Source organism: Bos grunniens, chromosome 16 (assembly GCF_055505025.1).
Source record: "Bos grunniens cultivar Pamir isolate PY7600 chromosome 16, Bosgru_T2T1.0, whole genome shotgun sequence".
Classification (NCBI taxonomy): domain Eukaryota; kingdom Metazoa; phylum Chordata; class Mammalia; order Artiodactyla; family Bovidae; genus Bos; species Bos grunniens.
The window spans coordinates 79,813,214-79,832,769 of NC_141180.1; the positions used below are offsets into that span (position 1 = coordinate 79,813,214).

The following is a 19,556-nucleotide window of genomic DNA, read 5'->3' on the forward strand; positions in this document are numbered from 1 at the left end:
GAAGTGTTTATATATATGTAACTGTAAGCTTGTAAATTTGGGAAACTGGTTTCAATATATAGGTTTTGGATTTTAGTCAAATACTGGTACATATAGGGTTCAGGGATTACACAGGAAGTACTGATATAAAGCATTTTCTCACTTCACATTATATTTTAGCTTGAAAGGTGACAAGTAGATATATAAGTAGTCTGGTCCATTATTTTAGATTTTTACTCATTCTCTTCCTTATTTGTTAGTTGTCTTGTGGTATTCTTAGTAACTGGTAGTCATGGAAAGTGTTAACAGGAACAGATTTCTGACCTCTGGTGTTGATATTTTTATCGTTTCTGTAGTTGCTTTTTAATTAACACAGCGGATCGAATAATCAGAGTTTATGACGGTAGAGAAATCTTAACCTGTGGAAGAGATGGAGAGCCTGAACCCATGCAGAAATTGCAGGACTTGGTGAATAGGTACGTGCCATAACCCGGATGAATGTGTGCTCATTCATTACCTGGGGTCCGGTTCTGGTTCTCCTTGGGTACTTTCTTTGTCCTTAGGACCCCGTGGAAGAAATGCTGTTTCTCTGGGGATGGGGAGTACATAGTGGCAGGGTCAGCCCGGCAGCATGCCCTGTACATCTGGGAGAAGAGCATTGGCAACCTGGTAAAGATTCTCCATGGGACCAGAGGAGAGCTCCTCCTGGATGTAGCTGTAAGTAGGATGAGAGGTTGCTGCTGTTACTTACGTAACACAGAAAACTGGATTCACTCTTAGAACTGACTTTTCTTTGCTTCTTTAAAATTTAGTGGCATCCTGTTCGACCCATCATAGCGTCCATTTCTAGTGGAGTGGTATCTATCTGGGCACAAAATCAAGTAGTAAGTACTTTTCTAGTTATGCTTTGAAACTAGATACTCTTTCTGTATCACTGACCCTTGCAAATAGTAAGACAGAAGTTCCTTTATTGACTTTCTTTTCCACAGATTCTTCTAACCTGATCACGTGGTTCTCTGCATCTAGTTTTGCTTTACGAGGAGGGTCTTGGTCCAAAGCCAGTTTACTAGCTCTGCTTTCAGGGGGAAAGTCTAGGGTACTTCCTGGTATATTTTTCTGTTGCTTATTGAGATAGAGCTTTCTTGTGCTTTTCCTATTTTCAGCTCAGTTAGATTCTGTTTTGCATTTGGTTTTATTTTGAAAATTTTAATTATATTTTTAATCCATGTAGTCATAAGAAAACTTAACATTTTACCTCAGAATTACATCTTAAAAAGATTAAGGACGTGCCTGGTGGTCCAGTGATTAAGAATCCACCTGCTAGTGCAGGGGCCACTGGTTCGATCCCTGGTCCAGGAAGATCCCCCACGCTGTGGGACAGCTAAGCCCCTGTGCCACAACTCTGAGCCCGAGCTCTAGAGCCAGTGCTCCGCAACAGGAGAAGCCAGTACGTTGAGAAGGCCATGCACAGCGGTGAAGAGTAGCCCCACTTGCCACAACTAGAGAAAGCCCATGTGCTGCAGTGAGGATCCAGCACAGCCAAATAAAGAAGTAAAATCATTTTTTAAATCCTTAAAATGTTTTAAAGAAGACAATTGTTCATGGAAGAATTGCAGTTAATAATATGGCATGTTTAAGATAGGAAATGTCTTAAGATAGTAAAACCTATAGATATCTAATTTTTATTATCTGCAAAATTTGGTCTCAGAATTTTGAGTCTCTTATGCCCAAGCCTTTCATTTATGTCATTAATGTCTAGATTACAGACTGTTGCTTTCTCCTATGGTTAAGTAGTGTATTTTGTTTGTGGCATAGGAAAACTGGAGTGCATTTGCGCCAGACTTCAAAGAATTGGATGAAAATGTAGAATATGAAGAAAGGGAATCAGAGTTTGATATTGAAGATGAAGATAAGAGTGAGCCTGAACAGACAGGTAATATTTCTCAATTGCAGATAGTATTTCCCAAAGGAAAAATGATTGTTTTAACTCAGTACTCATTGTTAATTTGTGCTGAAAATTCATTTCAGCACTTAGTCTAATTTTTTTCCTCTAAGCTTGCACTTTTAATAGAATCTTTATTTGTAAGGCATTGACTCAGAGCTTATATGGGCATTACTAGGGCTTGAGCAGCTCTCTAATGAGGATTTGCATACAGCACCTAGCAAAGCCACCCACACATGCTGGGTGCTGAGCTGCTGTTGGGTATTGTCATTCCTTTGTCAGTAACAGGAGGTAAATAGCATGGACTCGAGTCAGACTGCCTTAGACAGAATACTTATTCTTTAAACCTGAACTTCCTTATCTGTAAAAACTCTGCCTTTTAGGGTTGTGGGAAATAAATGAAACAGTTCGTGTAGAGGGCTCATAGTAGTGGCTAGGTTATAATGAGCATTCAGATGTTCTCTTCTAATAGATCATGATCGTTGTTATTTCCATCTCTTGGCTTCTGAACTTCTAAATAGGAAACACCTTGAGAATAAATACCTCACTTTATAGCCCCCTAGTGTATAAGCACAGGGCACAGGGCTTTGCGTCTGGCGGGGTTTGTGTGTATGAATGCGTAATGTGCCCTGCTGGCACTGTCACTGACTGCTGGGCTTCTTGATGGTGCCAGGAATCAAGGAATTGGCGTTGAGGTTAGTTCTCTCCATCCTGAAGGTGCTGGTCCTCACTTCTGTGACATAAGATATCTTGTATGCTTCAGGAATCTTAGGAAGACTGTCGGGACTATAGGATATTTTGGACTGTATTGGTGTTATTGGATTGTGTTGCATGGAAAGCTTCTCAAACTTGTGCATAAGTTGTTTCTTCTTCCCATCTCCTTGGCACATGGCACATGCCTTTATTGTAGCACTCACGTTGTGGAACTGAAATTATCCGTTTCTATGTCTCCCCAGTTAGACTACTGGGGCTTTTACGAAAAAACTGTTCCCAACTTTCTGGGGCAGTGCTGTATCCCCAGTGTCTAGCATATGGTGGAAGTTCAGCACGAATTTGCCAGACGACTAAGTTAAATGTGTGCCTGATTTTCCTCCTTTGTTTCTCCTGGATTTCAGTTTATGAACATCCTAAGCTGCATGTAAGCAGCAGTCTTCCACTTCTTCTCACAGCCCTACTGTGTTTCTGCCCTGCAGGGGCTGACGCCGCAGAGGACGAGGAAGTAGATGTCACTAGCGTGGACCCTATCGCGGCCTTCTGTAGCAGGTGAGCTGGAGGCCAGGCCTCAGGGTGCGCCTCCTCGTCAGTCTCTGGGTGTGCTGCTCAGTCCCCACTGTTCCTCAGTCCCGTCTGCCTTTAGGCTCAAAGAGTTAACTCCTGTGATGTGCAAGAGGTCCCTTCCATTCTCCCTTGATAGAAAATCTTAAGGAAGTGAAGTAATTAACTTTATGCCATTTATTTTTACTACTCATTTTATCATATTGTCTGATTTTCTTTTATCCATCTTGGCTTTTGTGAAATTTTAGGTCCGTACCTGTTGCTTATGGTTAGATGATTCTGCCCTAGAGGAAGGGTTCATGGTTTAAGCAACTTTCTCCTCTTTTTTCCTATCCCTTTTCTGATCCTGTTCCAAATAGTGATGAAGAACTGGAAGATTCAAAGGCTCTATTATATTTACCCATTGCCCCTGAGGTAGAAGACCCAGAAGAAAATCCTTATGGCCCCCCACCGGATGCAGTCCAAACCTCCCTGATGGACGAAGGGGCTAGCTCAGAGAAGAAGAGGCAGTCTTCAGCAGACGGGTCCCAGCCACCTAAGAAGAAACCCAAAACAACCAATATTGAACTGCAAGGAGTACCAAATGATGGTAAGGGCCGCATTTCCTCTCTCTCACCTGATAGACCCACTCTTCAGCACAACCTGTAATATCCTTTCTGGCTGATATTCCCTTAAAGGAAGTTTTCCATGAGTCTTTTTTGTAGTGTTTTACAGCTTTGTAACAATTTTATCTGCTTTCACTTCTCTTTTAAAATGGGGGAGATTCTGCCCTCAGTACTTTTCCTACGATAACACGCTTTAAGTCTTCTGATGTCTGGATCAATTTGTTTAAGTACCAGGCTTCCTCTACCTCTCCTCCCACATTCTCATTAGGTGATAAAGTATAATACTGGTCAGATCTGGACAGTCTTAATTCTAGAAGCCTTGTTAGTCACATGGTAGAGCCTGGATTCTTACCCTGGTCTGCTGAGTTCCAGAGCCCATTCACTTTCTGCTTTCACGTGCCAGTGTGCGCATGTGCACTCCTGTTCTGACTTGTGCGATAAAGTATCATTGGGTCTTTGATCTCCCTTTTCTATTTAGAGCTGCTGTCAGTCAGTTCAATCGCTCAGTCGTGTCCGACTCTTTGTGACCCCATGAATCACAGCATGCCAGGCCTCCCTGTCCATCACCAACTCCCGGAGTTCACCCAAACTCATGTGCGTTGAGTCGGCGATGCCATCCGGCCATCTCATCCTCTGTCGTCCCCTTCTCCTCCTGCCCCCAATCCCTCCCAGCATCAGAGTCTTTTCCAATGAGTCAACTCTTTGCATGAGGTGGCCAAAGTATTGGAGTTTCAGCTTTAGCATCATTCCTTCCAATGAACACCCAGGACTGATCTCCTTCGGAATGGACTGGTTGGATCTCCTTACAGTCCAAGGGACTCTCAAGAGTCTTCTGCAACACCACAGTTCAAAAGCGGCACTCAGCTTTCTTCACAGTCTAACTCTCACATCCATACATGACCACTGGAAAAACCATATCCTTGACTAGATGGACCTTTGTTGGCAAAGTAATGTCTCTGGTTTTCAATATGCTATCTAGGCTGGTCATAACTTTTTTCCAAGGAGTAAGCATCTTTTAATTTCATGGCTGCAGTCACCATCTGCAGTGATTTTGGAGCCCCAAAAAATAAAGTCTGACACTGTTTCCCCATCTATTTCCCATGAAATGATGGGACCGGATGCCATGATCTTAGTTTTCTGAATGTTGAGCTTTAAGAGAGCTGCTATAGCTTGGTGTGAACCATATAGGCTATGTGTGCCTTTTGCCCAAGCAACTATTTCTCATGTAATGGCTGCTCTTTTGTAGTATTACAATTAATAAACAAAAACAAACTTTTCTTCTTGTGTTAGTGGACTTGGGACACAAGCAAAACTCTTTGCTCATGGGTAGGCGGCATGCATGTGCTTGCTTGGGGTGACGTGTGGATTCCTTTCCAAGCCTATCTGTCCTTTTACAGAAGTCCATCCACTACTGGGTGTGAAGGGGGATGGCAAATCCAAGAAGAAGCAAGCAGGCCGGCCTAAAGGATCAAAAGGTAAAGAGAAAGATTCTCCATTTAAACCGAAACTCTACAAAGGGGACAGAGGTTTACCTCTGGAAGGATCAGCGAAGGGTAAAGTGCAGGCGGAGCTCAGCCAGCCCTTGACAGGTAAGGACACATTGGGAGCACTGTCTGGCTTTCTTCGTGGCCTTGCTTTGTACAGCCCCTGACTCCGTTTAACTGCAACATTTTTTTCCTTCCTTCCCTCCTTTTCCCCAGTGGCAGATAATTCTCTGAGTTTTAAGCTGCTCCCAAGGGCAGCTCAACCAGATTTGGCTTCATTCAGTGGCTGTTAACCTTGGGTCCATAACTAGGTTTCAGGGATCTGCATTCCCTTGGTCTTTTTTTTCCCCCCTCAAAAATTCTTTTTAACAGCATTAACTACCTGCTACACTTGAATAATTTCTAAATGTTGATGCCTGGTCTAGCTGTCTCTTAATCCCAAAGTCCTACTGTGCCTAACTACTTCCCAACCAGATTTGGCTTAATTCAGTGGCTCTTAACCTTGGGTCTGCAACTATATTTCAGGGGCTCTCCATTCCCTTGATCTTATGTGCAAAACTTTGTGTGAATATTTTTGTGGGGGAGATGCTTATACATTTCACAGGATTCCTGTAAGAATCTATGACCCCCAAAAGGGTAAGAACCCCTCGTTTAATTAATATTTTCATCTATATTTGCCTCTGTGTTTTTTGTTTTGTCTCAAAGATCCAGGCAGATAACCAAAAATATGAGCTTCTTTATACAGCTCCTGACTGTTTAACTGTATCATCTTTTTTCTCTCTCTTCAAATTGTTCAAATCCCAGAGGTGGTGTTTTTCTCTCTCTCACTATTCTAGAAACAATGATGGAGTTGTTAGTAGTACTGTCATGTTAAGGAAGAAGATGAGGTTTATTTTATTTTATTTTTTTAAAACAACACAAGAGATTATCCAAAAGACAAACTTTGTAGCTTCTTAATACCTAAGCTTCTTGATACTTAGTGAGTTTTCCCAGTTTTCTAGGTTTGAGGGATTTTTATTGGAGGATGGAGAACAGTTTCAGTTTCCTATCAAATACTTGTGAATCTAGGCTAAAGGGTCTTTTGTTTGGAAAACAGTATCAATTTAGCATTTAATTCTACTGAAACATTGTTGGGTTTTGGAAACTTTTCTTTCAGGCACTGCTTTAGTTAGCATAGTAGTCTCAGTTTTCTGTGGCCAGGTCTATAAATTCGGAGGCAGGACTAACAATGTATCAGTGGTTATATTTGAGGGGATTTTTCCACCATATTAAAAATTTTAATTGTGTTCATCCAAATGTGAGGATATGCACTAGAATGCAAACCAGAGCTCCTTAAGCCAGTTCACATTGTGAACATCAGTTCTCTCCTACAAGAAGCTGGAGCGGGCTCAATGACTCATCGTTCTGAGTATTCCCCCTCAAATTCACTGGATTTTCACAGTCTTAAACCGTACCACTAGGGCACTAGCATTTTTTCCCCAATAACAGTATTTATGTTACTCCGCTGATTTATCACCTCCGCATTCAGTTCATTTAGGGCCATGTCTATATATTTTAAAAAATGCCCTAGAACAAGTTATATAGGTATTGCTAACAAAGACTTCAGGTCAGTAATTGACTAATGTAAATAAAAAATGATCCTTCCATAACCCATTTCTTGCATAAGCTGATGCTACTACAGAAGAAACTATTTAAATTTCAAACCAATTTCCCTGACCTCAAATGCTAAATTGCTTCAGGATGGTTTAAAATGTTGGCAAACATGTTGAATTAATTTAAGTACTCTGACACAGTTTCCCAGCATCTTCAGAATCTATGTAATTAACCATTTGCTCTTTTAATACTAAGTATATGGTAAATAAACCATTTAAAGTTTTTAAAAACCAGATTTTTCTTATGGCCATTAATAGTAACTAAATATTTTTGGCACTTTCCAAATTGGGCTTTTGTCAAAGGTCCCATGAAGTACTCTATGTTTTATGGCTCAGTGTATAAGAGCAGTGGTGTTTTTTAGCTATGCTTCAAAAACATCTAAATAACACTGAAAATCAGAATGTTGCAAAGTTTACTTAGCCCTAAATGAACAGGTTCTTTTATTCCCTTAAGTTCTCAAAATACTGCATTGAAATGTTGAGGCAGGTGTAAAATACATGGTGTTTGTACATGTCAGCATTTCAGAGCTCCTTCTAGCAGAGTGGTTATCATTATCAAGGCCTGTTAGGAGTTTATTCCCACTCACTCAGCTGACAAGGTTAAAAGAGGGTTAAAACCTCTTTAAAGGCTAAAACTTGTGTCTTGAAATAGCAGGGTGCTTCAGACTGGATTTTTATTTTCTACATTATTCTTATTAGGCACTTCAGTTGGTCAGCCTTAAATAGAGGCAGTTATTTTAATGACTTCATCCTTTAAAAGGACTAGGGGAGACTTGTACATAACAAGGCCAGAGTGAGGACGTGCTTTCTTATAACACAGACAAAAGAACTGCCTAAATTACTGCAAACATTTCACCAGCTTTTCATGATCATACTGTTTGGGGTTCGCAAGGGAAGAATGCTGAAGTGGTTTGCCATTCCCTTCTCCAGTGGACCAGGTTTTGTCAGAACTCTCCACCCTGACCCACCTGTCTTGGGTGGCCCTGCACGGCATGGCTCATAGCTTCACTGAGTTACACAAGGCTGTGGTCCATGTGATCATTTTGGTTAGTTTTCTGTGATGGTGGTTCTCTGTGGGCCATGGTATTAAAGTTCTTGTTTCTTCTGTCTGCCCTCTGATGAATGAGGTTAAGAGACTTGTGCAGGAAACCTGATGGGAGGGACTGACTGGGGGGGAAACTGCTTCTTGCTCTGGTGGGCACTTGAGAGTGAAAAAACTGGCTTTTAAAACTCAACATTCAAAAAACTAAGATCATGGCATCTGGTGCCGTCACTTCACAGCAAACAGATGGGAAACAATGGAAACAGTGACAGACTTTATATTTTTTGGCTCCAGAATCACTGCAGACAGTGAATGCAGCCATGAAATTAAGACACTTGGTCCTTGGAAGAAAAACTGTGACAAACCTAGGCAGTGTATTAAAAAGCAGAGACATCACTTTGCAGACAAAGGTGTGTATAGTCAAAGCTATGGTTTTTCCAGTAATCATATATAGATTTGAACCATAAAGAAGGCTGCATGCCGAAGAATTGATGCTTTCAAACTGTGGTACTGGAGAAGACTCTCGAGAGTCCCTTGGATGGCAAGGAGATCAAACCAGTCAATGCTGAAGGAAATCAGTCCTGAATATTCATTGGAAGGACTGAAGCTGAAGCTCCAGTACTTTCGCCACCTGGTGTGAAGAGCCAACTCATTGGAAAAGAACTGGATGCGCGAACAGTTGAGGGCGAGAGAAAAAGGGGACGACAGGATGCGATGGTAGGATGGCATCATTGACTCAATGGACAAGAGCAAACTCTGGGAGATAGTGAAGGACAGGAAGCCTGGCGTGCTGCAGTCCGTGGGGTTGTAAAGAGTCGGACAGGACTAAGCAACTGAAGAACGACATGGTTGTGTACATTGCATATTTGCCTGTATAATCTGTACTTCCTTCTTCCCATCTTGTTCTCTTGCCTTGGTTCCTTGCCCTTTTCCTATATGGATCTCCGAAATAGCCAGATGAAACCCCGAAGTGTGCTGAGGAGCAAGATTGTCAAAAAGCCCTAAAGGGGTGATGTGGTTGAGTGCCAGCCCTTCCTTAGAGGGCCTTAGCCGCTAGCTGCCGTGTGGGATCTTCGTGAAAACTGTGACTCTTGGGGAGAGTGCTGACACTGAGTATTGTAGTGGGCCGTCAGAGGTCTCCGTTTCGAGACAACCTATCGTGTCTTTTGTGTGGATTTCTTTGGGTGGGGCTTCATCCAGTACCATTTTGGAGGGCCCAGAGGCTGGCTAACACATGCTGTTGATTTTCGCTTGGCTCCCCAGGGCCTTTGAGGTAGTAAACACTCATGTCTCACATTCTTCCACATCTTGGAGGTTTTCAGTGAAGCAGCAGCTGCTGTCATTGTGGGTTTTCCACCAGATATTAAGAAATGAAGCTTGATCCTCAGTGGCTGAGGAGGAACCATCCTCAAAGATCAGTCTGACGGGTGTACAGTATTTGCATGTTCAGTGCTTTGTGGACTTTCCTTCCCCACAAATGCCCTAGTTTTGCACTAGAGCCAAATTGTTTGAAGGCAGGATTATAGGTGTAGGCTACTGCTCAAGTTGATAAATGCCAGCTGTTTGTTACTATGTATAATTGATCAGTTAACTGAAGAAACTGTTCAGTAAGCGCCAATTAGTCCTGACAAAGCTGCTATAGTCTGTTGCATGTTGCAACAGGAGATTATGCATTTCAGGGGACACTTGGAAGACTAATAGAGCACCAATAAAAGTAATCTAGCCATCTGGAATCTGGGGCTCGAAAATTCTTCCCTGTCAAACAGCTCATCAGTATTGGATAGGACCAGTGGGCCCACATCCATGACGACGCACTTTCTGTGGTAGGGCCCGTCAGTGAAGCTTGGGGGAAACTCTGAACTGGGGACTGCTCCGAAAGTCTGTATCAGCATTGCTCCATCTGTCAGATTCCCCCTAGTTACCTTACACTTTCCAGAGGACAGTCTTCAGGATCAAAACAGATGTGAGCAGAACCACCAGAGTCCCTGTTGCCCCGTGACCACTCAAGGATTGCCCAAGAAGTAGGGCTCCTTGACAGTGAGCACTGTCAGTAGGAAGGGTGACAAGCTGTGGTCTGTCACGTATGGGGTCTAAAGGCCTTGTGGGACGGTGGGCCTGAAGGGCGTGGGATGGTGCTCCTTCTCGAGGGCGGCAGAGGCCAGGCTGAGTGGAGTTGTCACCTCAGGCCCACAGGCCCCCTCAGGCTCCCCTGCGCCACCGCGCTCCTGGTTCTGGCCCCGCACCTTGGGCCTCTGAACCATTTCCTGTTCATTTAGTGAGTCTGATGGTTTTAAATGATTGGTAGGGGCTTTCCCCCAGCCCCTTTCCTTTAAAAACATGATCAGTCTCTCAAAGACTAATCTATGAATTCCTGCTAAGATCAGGTTTTTAGATGGCTAGTTGGGTATTGTCATTCTGTGTGGTCTTACTATCTGACTAAGGTAATGCTTGAAAATTAATATCCAGTGTTTTCTAGGCTACCCTGGCTTAGCTGCTTTGGAGAGGTAACAATAGCAGCTGTTCACTATGAGCTGAATTTTTCTTAATTTTCTATCGCTGGAGGTTTCTGTTATTATGTTGTAGCTGAATAACACTCGGGGCAGATTTTAACTCGCCTGGAGATCTGCTTTTCGCTGCTCTGTGTGTCTTGTCCTTCTCGAAGATGTGCTGCTCTGGTGCTGGTTTGTTGCCTGCCACCTCAACAAGCTTTGTTTCTGGTCTGTTCACAGGAAGAGGGCAATAAGAAAAAACACTAACTGACCTCAGATGAGCCGTATAATGTAGCTTATTAATCATCTTGAGTGCCGTTATAAAATGCACACCACTTTTCCTCTCATGATTTAGGCTTAAAATGTCAGTGTTGTGTCTTGTTTTTAAACTTAGATTGGTCAGAGTCCTTGTGGGAATGATCATGAAAGCTACCTTAAAGTATTTAAAGTCCTGTAGAGTAGATTCTTTTATCTCAGATTATTTTACAAATCAAGAGGTTAATCATTACATTTTATGTTGAAATATCTGAAAAGCTTAAGTACACTTCTGGGGCTTCCCAGGTGGCTCAATGCTAACAATCGACTTGCCAATGCAGAAGACATGGGTTCGATCCCAGATGTGGAAAGATCCCTTGGAGAAGGAAATGGCGACCTACTCCAGTATTCCTGCCTGGAAATATTTTTAACATGTAGCACCCAGGAGAGTTTCAGTCTGTTCTCAGGCAAATTGGAATTTATTTTTATTGCCAGTTTTCATATGTGCTTGCACTTTAAGAATCGGGTTAAAAGCAAATTATAAGCGGGCACTCTTTTTTTTTTTTTTTAATAGCTTGGGCAATTATTTTAAACCATTTTTCCCTTCAAGTGGCATGTTCTTCTCCATTCCAGATAACACTGGGAGGACCTTTCTTCACCTTGTTCTCTTTTTCCACTTCTTAGTTAGTGTTTCACAGCAGCCCATTTCAGGATGTCCTTCAGAGATTGAACAGCTTCTGTGGAGTGACCAGGGAAGTGTTCATGTCACTATTTAGGATTTTATTTATTAATCAGTTGCTGGTGCACAGAAATGCCAGCAGTGGTTTTCATTCACATTTCACCATATTCTGCATTCTGAGGAGTTGAGGGTATCACTTAAGGAACAGGGGTGTTTGAACAAGGGTGTTTTGCTCATCGTTAATCATTTAGTGGTGAATTAGTCTATGAAAGATTGAAAGATGCAGTACCCTAGAATTTCCTATCCTTTGCTTGCTTCTCTTTTTGAAATATGAAGCATTATTCACACCTGGGAGAATAGTTAGCAGCTGGAAATGTGTAGAAGTCTGATCATTTTGCCCTTTTTCTCCCTTTGGGGGCAACACTGAGAAAAGTCCTGGGGGCATGGTTTGGGATTTGAATTATTTGTTGCTTCGGTAAAGGGTACTTGGGAGTTGGAGTTGGTTTCAACTGAAAGTGGAGGGGTGGGGAGTTCTTAGCTCATGTTTGCTTAGAATGCCTCTTTTAGCATCTTTCAGTATTTCTGTTCTTGAAAGTAACTGGTCTAAGTTGATACTAAATAAATCTTTTTATTTCTAATCTCTTTAGCAGGAGGAGCAATCTCAGAACTGTTATGAAGACCCTTGAAGTTCTTCATTCTTCCCTACTTTGCCATCATGTGGCCTCTGGACACTGTGGTCAGTCATCTGAGATTGACTTTAATTTAAAACAAAGGCCTCTGTCTTCCACCCAGGAGGTGGAAGGAGTGAATTTTATGTTTGAATGAAGAAGTGAATTACGGAAGAAGAGTATATGTCCCTTCCCTTTCAAGCATAAGTCCAAATAGACTCTCAGGAATGAGGATTTGTGAAGACATCAAACAGGAGTTTTGACTCTTTAAAAATGCTCGTTATGTTGCTGGAGGAGATTGCTGGTCTGCTCGTCTGTCTTCCCTGTACCCAGCACCGTTTCGGCTTCTCACTTCCTATCTCCTACTTGCCTTCGCTCCTCACTGCATGTCCTTGAGTGACTTACTTTTACCTGAAATTTTGCTGCCTGTATCCTAGAAAAAACTTCGGTTTGCACATTCTTTCTTCCATTTTAAAGTTACCTACTCACCAGATGCCTCCTATATTTCCATAGTCTGTTACAAAGGATGGGCAGAAAAGAAAGTGCTTGGAAGATTTCAGATTTTCTGAGAGAGAGATAGGAAAGGCCCCCTCTTTTTAACATTCTGTAACATTTTGCTCAAGCTGGGCTGTAAGACGGTCAAGGTTTTTCTTGGTTTTCTTCTCATTGCATGTTTCTCTCCAGTATTGGTTCATTCAATCATGGTTTATGAAGATAGCTAGTTTCATTTGGTCTCCAGCAAAGAATCATTAGTAGTTTATATTGCTTTACCTGTACGGGCTTCCAGAGACAAAAACAAACCGGGGTGTCTCTGAACAAGCTTATTTTATACTGGGGTGGGGGAATCTATGCAAGGACTAAATAAAACCGTCCATAATCAAAGCAGCAACAACACAATTCAAATAAAAAATCAAGGAACCTTTTTTTTTTTATCATTGCTTGTGGACATCTGTCCTTCCCATCAGTCATCGTGTTTCCCCACGCTCCTTTTCCTTCCTACGTGTTTCCAGTCACTTCCTTTCTGTGAAAGGTTGCTTAGCTTTTAAAATTTTTTAATTTTTGCTTTTGCTGTTCTTTGTATAAAAACTAGCAGATTGGATGGCTGTATCCCCCAGGTGTTTGAAATTCTCTGAAAATCCAGAGTGAAGAAACGAGGTGTGCAGAAGGCTCTCTAGCCCCTCTGAGTAGAGCTTGAGCTAACTGGAAGTACTCAGTCTGGATCATCATTTTCACGGTATTTTCAAAGGAGAGTTAAACACTGTGCTTATTGGGAAATCTCTGTTGGTTGGTGGTTGCTTCAATAGGTAGCCAAACAAGTTGATTGCTTTTTGGATTTTAGCATAGAAATCAAAGTAGAACACATCAGCAAGAGTCTCTTCCATTTCATCTCTAGAACCAAAATGTTCAGTAGTTGAAGAGCTCTCCCTGAACCAGTGGCCAAATGTCTATATTTTTAGATGCCACTGTCTTTTCCTCAGATGCTCCTTTTGTGAATTTCATTTCCTATTTCATATCAGACCAGCGGTTGAGATTGGTAGGTGGGTCACTAGGCATGTTTTTGTTTTGCGGACATTATTTCCATTTTATTTCTCTCTCTACTGTACACTGCAGCAGTATGCAAACTGTGTGATACAGGCGGCCTCTGCCTTATTTCTGCAAAGTAGCCGGGTGTCCTCTGCCTGAGCATTTGGGTGTTCAGCCTCTGTCCGCCTCCTAAACTGGCTCCTGAGAAAATCAACGTCAGCCCTGCCAGGGTGTCTGGTAGCAGCTCCTAATAATTATTTATGCTTCTGGAATTGTTTGCAGCTCCTGAAACCTTGTGTCCGTTTCAGTTTGATTCTCTCGATTTGTACAATATATGCATATTCTTTTTTCCCTTCTGTCACCCTCCCCTCCCCTCGGCGTTTTTTAATGTCCTGTAGTTTTGTATGAGAGGAGACTTAGCTTCGGGTACTTCTTGCTGAAGCTTTAATGCTTTGTAAATAAAATCGGATGTTTATTAAAGAACAGGTGTAGGTGTTTGCTTGTAGACAACTGATCACTTCTGAAAGTCACCAGCCTCTTCACTCTGTGCAACAGAAAATACAGCTTACTTGGTTAATGTTATTAATAGATCTTCTCTATATCGAAATACAGAGCTGGAAGGGCTGAGAGGTGGCCTGGTAGTCTAGATATCTGCCTCTGGAAAATATTATATTAAATAAACAAAGCAAATTTGTGTTAGATCATTTAGGAGTGACCTCTCTCCAAATTCTTTTGCTCAGTAAGTGTGTGACTACACTGCAGAAGCCTCAGCGCTAGGAGACATCCCAGAGCTTACAGAAACACTTGTGAGGAGCCTCCTGCCTCCCAGGGGTCTTTCTTAAAGTGTAACTACAGATAAATTCCTCTTCATGAGCACTTTTTCTGCCTAAATTAAATGGCTTTGAAATCCACTGACTACTTAACTGTCTCTAAAGAAGAAGAATATTTAAGTCTTTGATTTTAATCGTCTCTAAATCTGAGTGTCTATTTACGAATCTTCCCTGTTATGTGACTGAGAATCTTTCTGACATCACAGCTGTTTCCTAGCAACCTTGACCCAAGTGGATTATGAGCTCCTTCCGTGTTTCGTGGGGTGGAGGGACTAGACTGAGAGGCAGGGAGATTTAGGTATTCTCTCCCCCAGAATATATCTTTTGTTACCTTGGGAAGGAAGAGTGCCTAAAAGTGAGAAACTATTTAATATTGCCTATCTTGCTAAGCATTGATTCTAGAAGACCTCGTGGCCCTTGCCTTCATGAATTTTCATTTCTCTTTAAAACTCCTTACACATGAAGAGTGTTTCACACTTTACAAAGTGTTCTCATGTACAGTTTATCATACAATGCTCAAAGTGACCTTCCTGAAATAGGCAAGCAGTTGTTAATTTACAAAGGAGAAAACAAATTTAGGAAGAGGAAGTCACTTGCGTCTTAGTCCAGAGTCCTTAATCCTTTTAACAGAAGGTTTAGGAGCATTTAAAGGTGATGATAGCTTAATTCAAATTAATCCTCTCTTTTTAGAGTTAGTATTTGATTTCTTATTTGGTCAGATTTAACGGGGACTTTGGAACGTTTGAATTCAGATCCCACAATTTGGGAAGGGTGAGGAACAGTAGAGCCTCAGTGGGCATTGAGGTTATTTGGAAATTCACTTCAGCTTCTGAAGCCTTTTCATCTGTCTTCCCAAGAGGCGGATTTAAATTCATTAAAAAGATGTGAAAAGAGTGAAGACTTTGGGAAGGTGGTCGTTAGCAAACAGTAAAGCAGCAGTATTGTGCCTTTTGTCTGCCTGCGGCCTCACCTGTTAATAAGGACTAGACTTTAATTGTAGTTTTTTATTGACGATGCATGCATCATATCTTTTGACTTTGAAGGCTATCTTACGTCAAAGGAATTGAGTTATGACGTGGTGGTGGATATAGCTGGAACACCTCAGGTATTGGCTGAGGGTAGTGAAATGCCTGCTAAGACATGAAGACTTCGGCCACTAGTTTCATCCCTGGGAGCCTGGTGTTGGCCTTCTGTCTACCTGTGGTGGCGACTTCACCTAAAACGCTGGCCATCCCTGAGAAACTGCAGGAAGCTGTGGGCAAAGTTACTGTCAACGCCACAACCTGTACTGTCACCTGTGGCCTTGGCTTTAAGGAAGAGACTGTCTGTGAGGTGGGCCCCGATGGAGTGAGAAGGAAGTGTAAGTCTCAGCGCCTGGAGTGTCTGACCAACTGGCTCTGTGGGATGCTCCATTTCACCCTTCTCATAGGGAAGGAATTTAAGCTGAGCTGTCTGAGTCCGGACATCCTGGAGATCGGGCAAGAAGCTTTCCGATTCACCTGGAGACTTGCTCGGGGAATCATCTCAACTGATGATGAAGTCTTCAAACCCTTCCGAGCCAGTTCCTACTTTATAAAGTTTCAGTCCATTCAAGAGTATGACTCTGGGACCTACCGGTGTGATGTGCAGCTGTTAAAAAACTTGAGACTTGTCAAGAGGCTCTATTTTGGGCTGAGGGTCCTTCCTCCTAATTTGGTGAACCTGAACTTCCATCAGTCCCTTACTGAGGATCAGAAGTTAGTGGACGAAGGCCTGGAAGTGAATTTGGACAACTATTCCAGGCCTCAGCACCCACCGTGGAAAAAGAAGGTGGCCATAGCTGTGGGAATAGGAGTTGCTGGTGGCGTGACTGGTGGTGTGCTGGTGAGCATCGTGCTGTGCGGCAGGCTGAGCGTGATCCACAGCAGTGCCAGCCTTGAGACCTTACAGGCCTTGCTGCCAAAGGGCGGGATGCTCAGGAAGCCAGACTAGGTTTTCAGGGGGGTGTTCTGGCTGGCTGCTTGTGGGCTGGCTAAGAGGGAGACTTCCGTTACCAAAGAACTGAGCGGAGTGTGTGAGACAGGCAGCACGATGGTAGCTGTGGGCAAGTCTCTAACTGTGTCCTGGGTGGACCCCTTCCAGCTCTTCCCTGCCCACCAGGTACCCGGGAACCCCGACTGCAGGCATCTCCCTACTCCTGGGACGAGTTGTGTCTTCCACGTTTGCATTCATTTTCTGCACTTTACAGCTCGTATGCCTCCTACCGTGACCTCCCTTCTGAGCAGTATAATCATGTAGAAGGATATGACAGCTTTTCTAGTGAAAGCAGTTTTTTCCTCTTCATTAAAATAATTCACAATAACTATACGGAGACCTAACCTTTTCTGCTCTTTAGTGTAAAATTTCTTGTCAGTCGTTTAAATTGTCCAACCATAATCAGTCTGGTTTTGGGTTAAACTCACACCGGAGTTTTTAGAACAGACATTGAACGAACTGCTTTGTTCGCGACATAGCCCATTTGTGGCAGAGCCAAGGGTGATGACGGCTGCAGACTGGAGTGTGTAAGAGACGGTCACTGAAGGTTAGTAAGTCATTGGCCACCCTCAGACCTCCCAGGCCAAGCCTCCGTGCTCAGGGCCAAACTGAATTCCTGGCGAAACATTGGATTTTTCTGCTTGTAGATTTCCCCTGAACGGTTTCTTGGCTTGCTCCCTGATCCTATCCTTCTAGCAACTTCAGTGTCCTGAAGCTTATGTTGCTGGAGAGGTCAGGTTGGTTTCTTAGAGCAGTCAGGGCCCCCCGAGGGAGGACTAGTACCTCCCTTCCTCAACGGGAAATCCAGTCTTAAGAGGTCATTCAGGCTATGTCTGACGTAATTGGCTTGGCTTGTGGAACCCTCAGGGAAATGGCTCTTGGGCCACCAACTGAGCTGATTCTGTTTGAGATAATTAGCATTTCTTCCCTTTGCTGTCAGTACAGAAGTAGCAGAAATAAGACTGGGACCAGTGGTTATCTTCTCTGTCCGTATGTCCGAGTCACCCAGATAAGCTTTTGAAAAATAAGATTCCTGAGTCCCAGCCTGAGGATGCTAACTCAGTGTAAATTGTGACCAATGGATCTGTTATTTCTTCTGTTTTAAATAAAAACCTCAAGCCCATAAAACAGTTGAAAGTTTGGATGGCACCCATAGACGCTTTAACTGGATTCACCGATTGCAAACAGTTTGCTCCAATTCTCTTCCTCTCTAAATACATACTGATTTTACATAAAACACTTGAAAGTGAGTCACGGACAGAGTGACCTTTTACCCTTAATCATTTATGTCTCTCAATAAGGACATTCATCTGTGTAACTACAGCGACGGTATCACACGAACAACTCCCTAATCTTATGTGTAGTTGATACCTCATTTCTCCCAACTTATAAACTCTTGGAGCTTTTAAAGTTTGATCCAGGGTCAAGTGAAGGTTCATGTATTACATTTGATTATTTCTCCTAAGTCTTATTTTACAACAGATCCCCTACATTTTTTTCATGACATTCATATTGCGGAGGTATTGGTCTTGCATACATGTCCCACAGTTAATTCCTCATGATTCGATTCCTGAGGAATGAATCTTAAACATTTCTGACAAGAGCCCGGCAAAAATGGTATGTACTTATCGCATGAGCTCGGGAGGCCCAGTGTCGGGGTGACCGCTGTTGACTGTGAGCGTGATCATTCGGTTAAGGCGGTGACTGCCAGATCTCTGCAGCGGTGTACCTGTATATGTTTTCCTTTTGTAATCTGTGGGGTGACGCCTTGTGATTATCTGGGTTCTAAAAAACATTCACAGGTGTTTTGGAATCCATGATCTTTGCCTTATTACATGTTAGGGATTGAAAAATGATGGATTTTTTAATTTGTTTTTCTATCTATTGCACTGCATTTTTTCTCTTAAGCACTGTTTTTATTCTTTTGAGATTTTAGTGGATTCTCCTTTTTATTCAGTGAATTATATATAACCCATTACTGTTGTCATATTTTTGATGTTCAAATTATTCCCACTTTTGGCCAGGAGTCCCTTCAAGCCAGCTCTTTTGTCCTTTTGGTGTGCCCCATTTGACTTGGAGTATGTCCTTGCAACAGTCAGATGCCTCAGAGGCACTCCAAACCTGAATTTCCAAGGGGCTCTGGTTCCTTTTAGTGTGGGAAGCAGTGTTTAGAAACCACGGCGTGGGTGCCAGATGCGCTTATGGCCACCGGAAGGTCACTGCTTCTAGGCCGTTTGTGTGTCCTATGTACATATAAATCATGTGTTCAAAAGCATTTTTGTTTTTCAGTTTTCTAGGTAATTCTGGTATATAGCAAAGGTTGAGAACCACTGGCCTACACGCATGCATAGGGAGTCTTTAACTATTGCTCTTATTTTGAAAAGACCTTAAACTTTCCACACACCCTTTCTCCCATTCTCTACCTCAGATGGGATGTTACTCAGAAGACCTGGGTTGGTCCTCTTTCTGTGTTACGGAGCAAGCTAACTCACCCTTCGCAGTCCTCATCCTTGAAGCACATGACTGTGAGGATCAGGTGAGATCCTGTGAGTCAAACTGCTCTAAGCTGTGAAGCTCAGACACGCACAGAGTTGGGGAATGTCACTAATGAAGCCCGTCACCTCAGTCCTGGACACTTTGCTGAAGCATTCAGGAGAGAGCTTGCTCTGCTTTGAAAGAGGACCGTAAAACATAAATATTACATTGATGAGGAGGGTTGAGGGGTGCAGTGCGTTCCCATTTTACAGATGGAAAGACAGACCTAAGAAGAGCTAAATAACTTCTCCAGCTTTCTATTGTAAGCCAGTAGTCAAACATGAGATGGAATATCTTACAGCTCTAGCTTTAGAGCATTCTGCATTAGTTTGAGGATGTGAGGGTACTGAATTGGGAAGAGAACAAAACCCAATTAAATGCATTAGTGCAGCCTCAAACCCAACTTAGTTCTTTGAATTCTGTGCATGTGGTCTGTTTCTAAAGGATCAAGGAGATGCTGCCTGACTCAGATTTGGGCTCCGGAGTGGCCAGTGCTTCCAGCATCCCTTTGGGTGCAAAGTAGCAGGAATGAAGCTGTGTGGCCCTTCGGGGGCTCACTGTCAGCCTCGGCTTCCCTGTGCCCG

General features: G+C 42.8%; 2 protein-coding genes across 8 annotated transcripts in view; both read left to right on the plus strand.

Annotated features, from left to right (window-relative positions):
* Positions 1-14,074, plus strand: part of RBBP5 (RB binding protein 5, histone lysine methyltransferase complex subunit) — a 40,404-nt gene extending 26,330 nt beyond the window's left edge. For 2 of the 7 annotated variants that reach the window (XM_086345639.1, XM_086345641.1), the window contains exons 7-14: positions 336-455; positions 543-696; positions 792-863; positions 1,795-1,912; positions 3,115-3,184; positions 3,556-3,785; positions 5,199-5,390; positions 12,050-14,074. In XM_086345639.1, the coding sequence (XP_086201765.1) occupies positions 336-455; positions 543-696; positions 792-863; positions 1,795-1,912; positions 3,115-3,184; positions 3,556-3,785; positions 5,199-5,390; positions 12,050-12,078 (985 nt within the window). In that variant the 3' untranslated portion in view covers positions 12,079-14,074. The remainder of the gene's footprint in view (positions 1-335; positions 456-542; positions 697-791; positions 864-1,794; positions 1,913-3,114; positions 3,185-3,555; positions 3,786-5,198; positions 5,391-12,049) is intronic. The other 5 variants (XM_086345640.1, XM_086345642.1, XM_086345644.1 and 2 more) reach the window with 3 other exon arrangements.
* A 1,490-nt stretch (positions 14,075-15,564) lies between these two features.
* TMEM81 (transmembrane protein 81) lies at positions 15,565-16,770 on the plus strand. Its single transcript, XM_086345647.1, has one exon. It carries the CDS (start codon positions 15,565-15,567, stop codon positions 16,393-16,395), a length of 831 nt encoding a protein of 276 aa, XP_086201773.1. The 3' UTR covers positions 16,396-16,770.
* The last annotated feature ends 2,786 nt before the right edge of the window (positions 16,771-19,556 follow it).

Coding starts and splice junctions, on each gene's coding strand:
- TMEM81 (XM_086345647.1), top strand. CDS start 15,565: ATGAAGACTTCGGCCACTAGTTTCATCCCTGGGAGCCTGGTGTTGGCC.